Consider the following 940-nt stretch of genomic DNA (forward strand, 5'->3'; position numbering starts at 1 on the left):
TGTGTGTGTGTGTGTGTATAAATAAAATATATATCTAATATGGATAGGTATAAAGGTATTCACTCAAAGATCAACTCCTTTGAAAATTAATTTGAGATTATCCAGGGAAATGTTTAGTAGTGGTCATTTTTACCCCCATATAACTAAAGTTTCTTATATACTGTCTTCACTAAATAGAAAAACTGTTGTAATTTACTTTTTATGGAAGAGGTGATACTTTGGTTTCACTCTAGACAAGATAAAAATAATGAGGTTATTTACCATAGACAGTAAATAACAGATCGTGTAGAGAGAAGGGTTGTGACTGGCTTGGTTGGCCAGACTATATTAACTCTTAGATAACAGGGATGCAATAATTCAACATTAAAGAGTCCGAGATTTTCACCCAGTAATGTAAACCTATACACAGTAAAAATATTTACAATATAGATGTATATACAACTGGATATAAATACTTACAAAGGCTCATTGAAATCAAATTTTATTGGAGAGGGGGGTCTCTTTGGTGATTGCCAAAACAAACCTAACAAAAGATACAAATATTAAGTGTAGGCAGCCAGAAATAAATTAAACTTTCTTCTCAACTTTGGTTATACTTACTGCCATCTTTTAATCGAGTATCCAAAGGGAAACAGTGAAGAAGCTGAAGAGCCTAAAGAAAAAATGGAAGTTAAAAAAAAAATTAAAATGCATAAAAAAATACAGTGAAGTCTCCTCGCTACTCCTGTATGTACTCCATCTGTCCATTTCGTCACTGCCCCCATACCTGGAATAATCTCTACTGTTATTTTTAAATCAACACTTACAGTTTGTGTGCCACTGAAAAAAATAATATAAATGGAGCTACTTCAAAATGGAGTCTGAGCTGCTATCCCAAAGGAACTGCCTTGTAGGTCTTACTCCTCAAGACTTTGGAATGTTAAAATATGCAAAATAACCT

The 940-nt window shown here is 32.9% G+C and overlaps 1 protein-coding gene across 1 annotated transcript in view; it reads right to left on the reverse strand.

Annotated features, from left to right (window-relative positions):
- UBA6 (ubiquitin like modifier activating enzyme 6) overlaps positions 1-940 on the reverse strand; it is a gene marked incomplete at its 3' end in the record, with an annotated part of 83,842 nt that overhangs the window by 17,061 nt on the left and 65,841 nt on the right. The window contains 2 exon segments of the mRNA XM_019631458.1: positions 460-523; positions 601-652. Of these exon segments, the coding sequence (XP_019487003.1) occupies positions 460-523; positions 601-652 (116 nt within the window).

Source organism: Hipposideros armiger, unplaced genomic scaffold (assembly GCF_001890085.2).
Source record: "Hipposideros armiger isolate ML-2016 unplaced genomic scaffold, ASM189008v1 scaffold_1001, whole genome shotgun sequence".
NCBI lineage: Eukaryota > Metazoa > Chordata > Mammalia > Chiroptera > Hipposideridae > Hipposideros > Hipposideros armiger.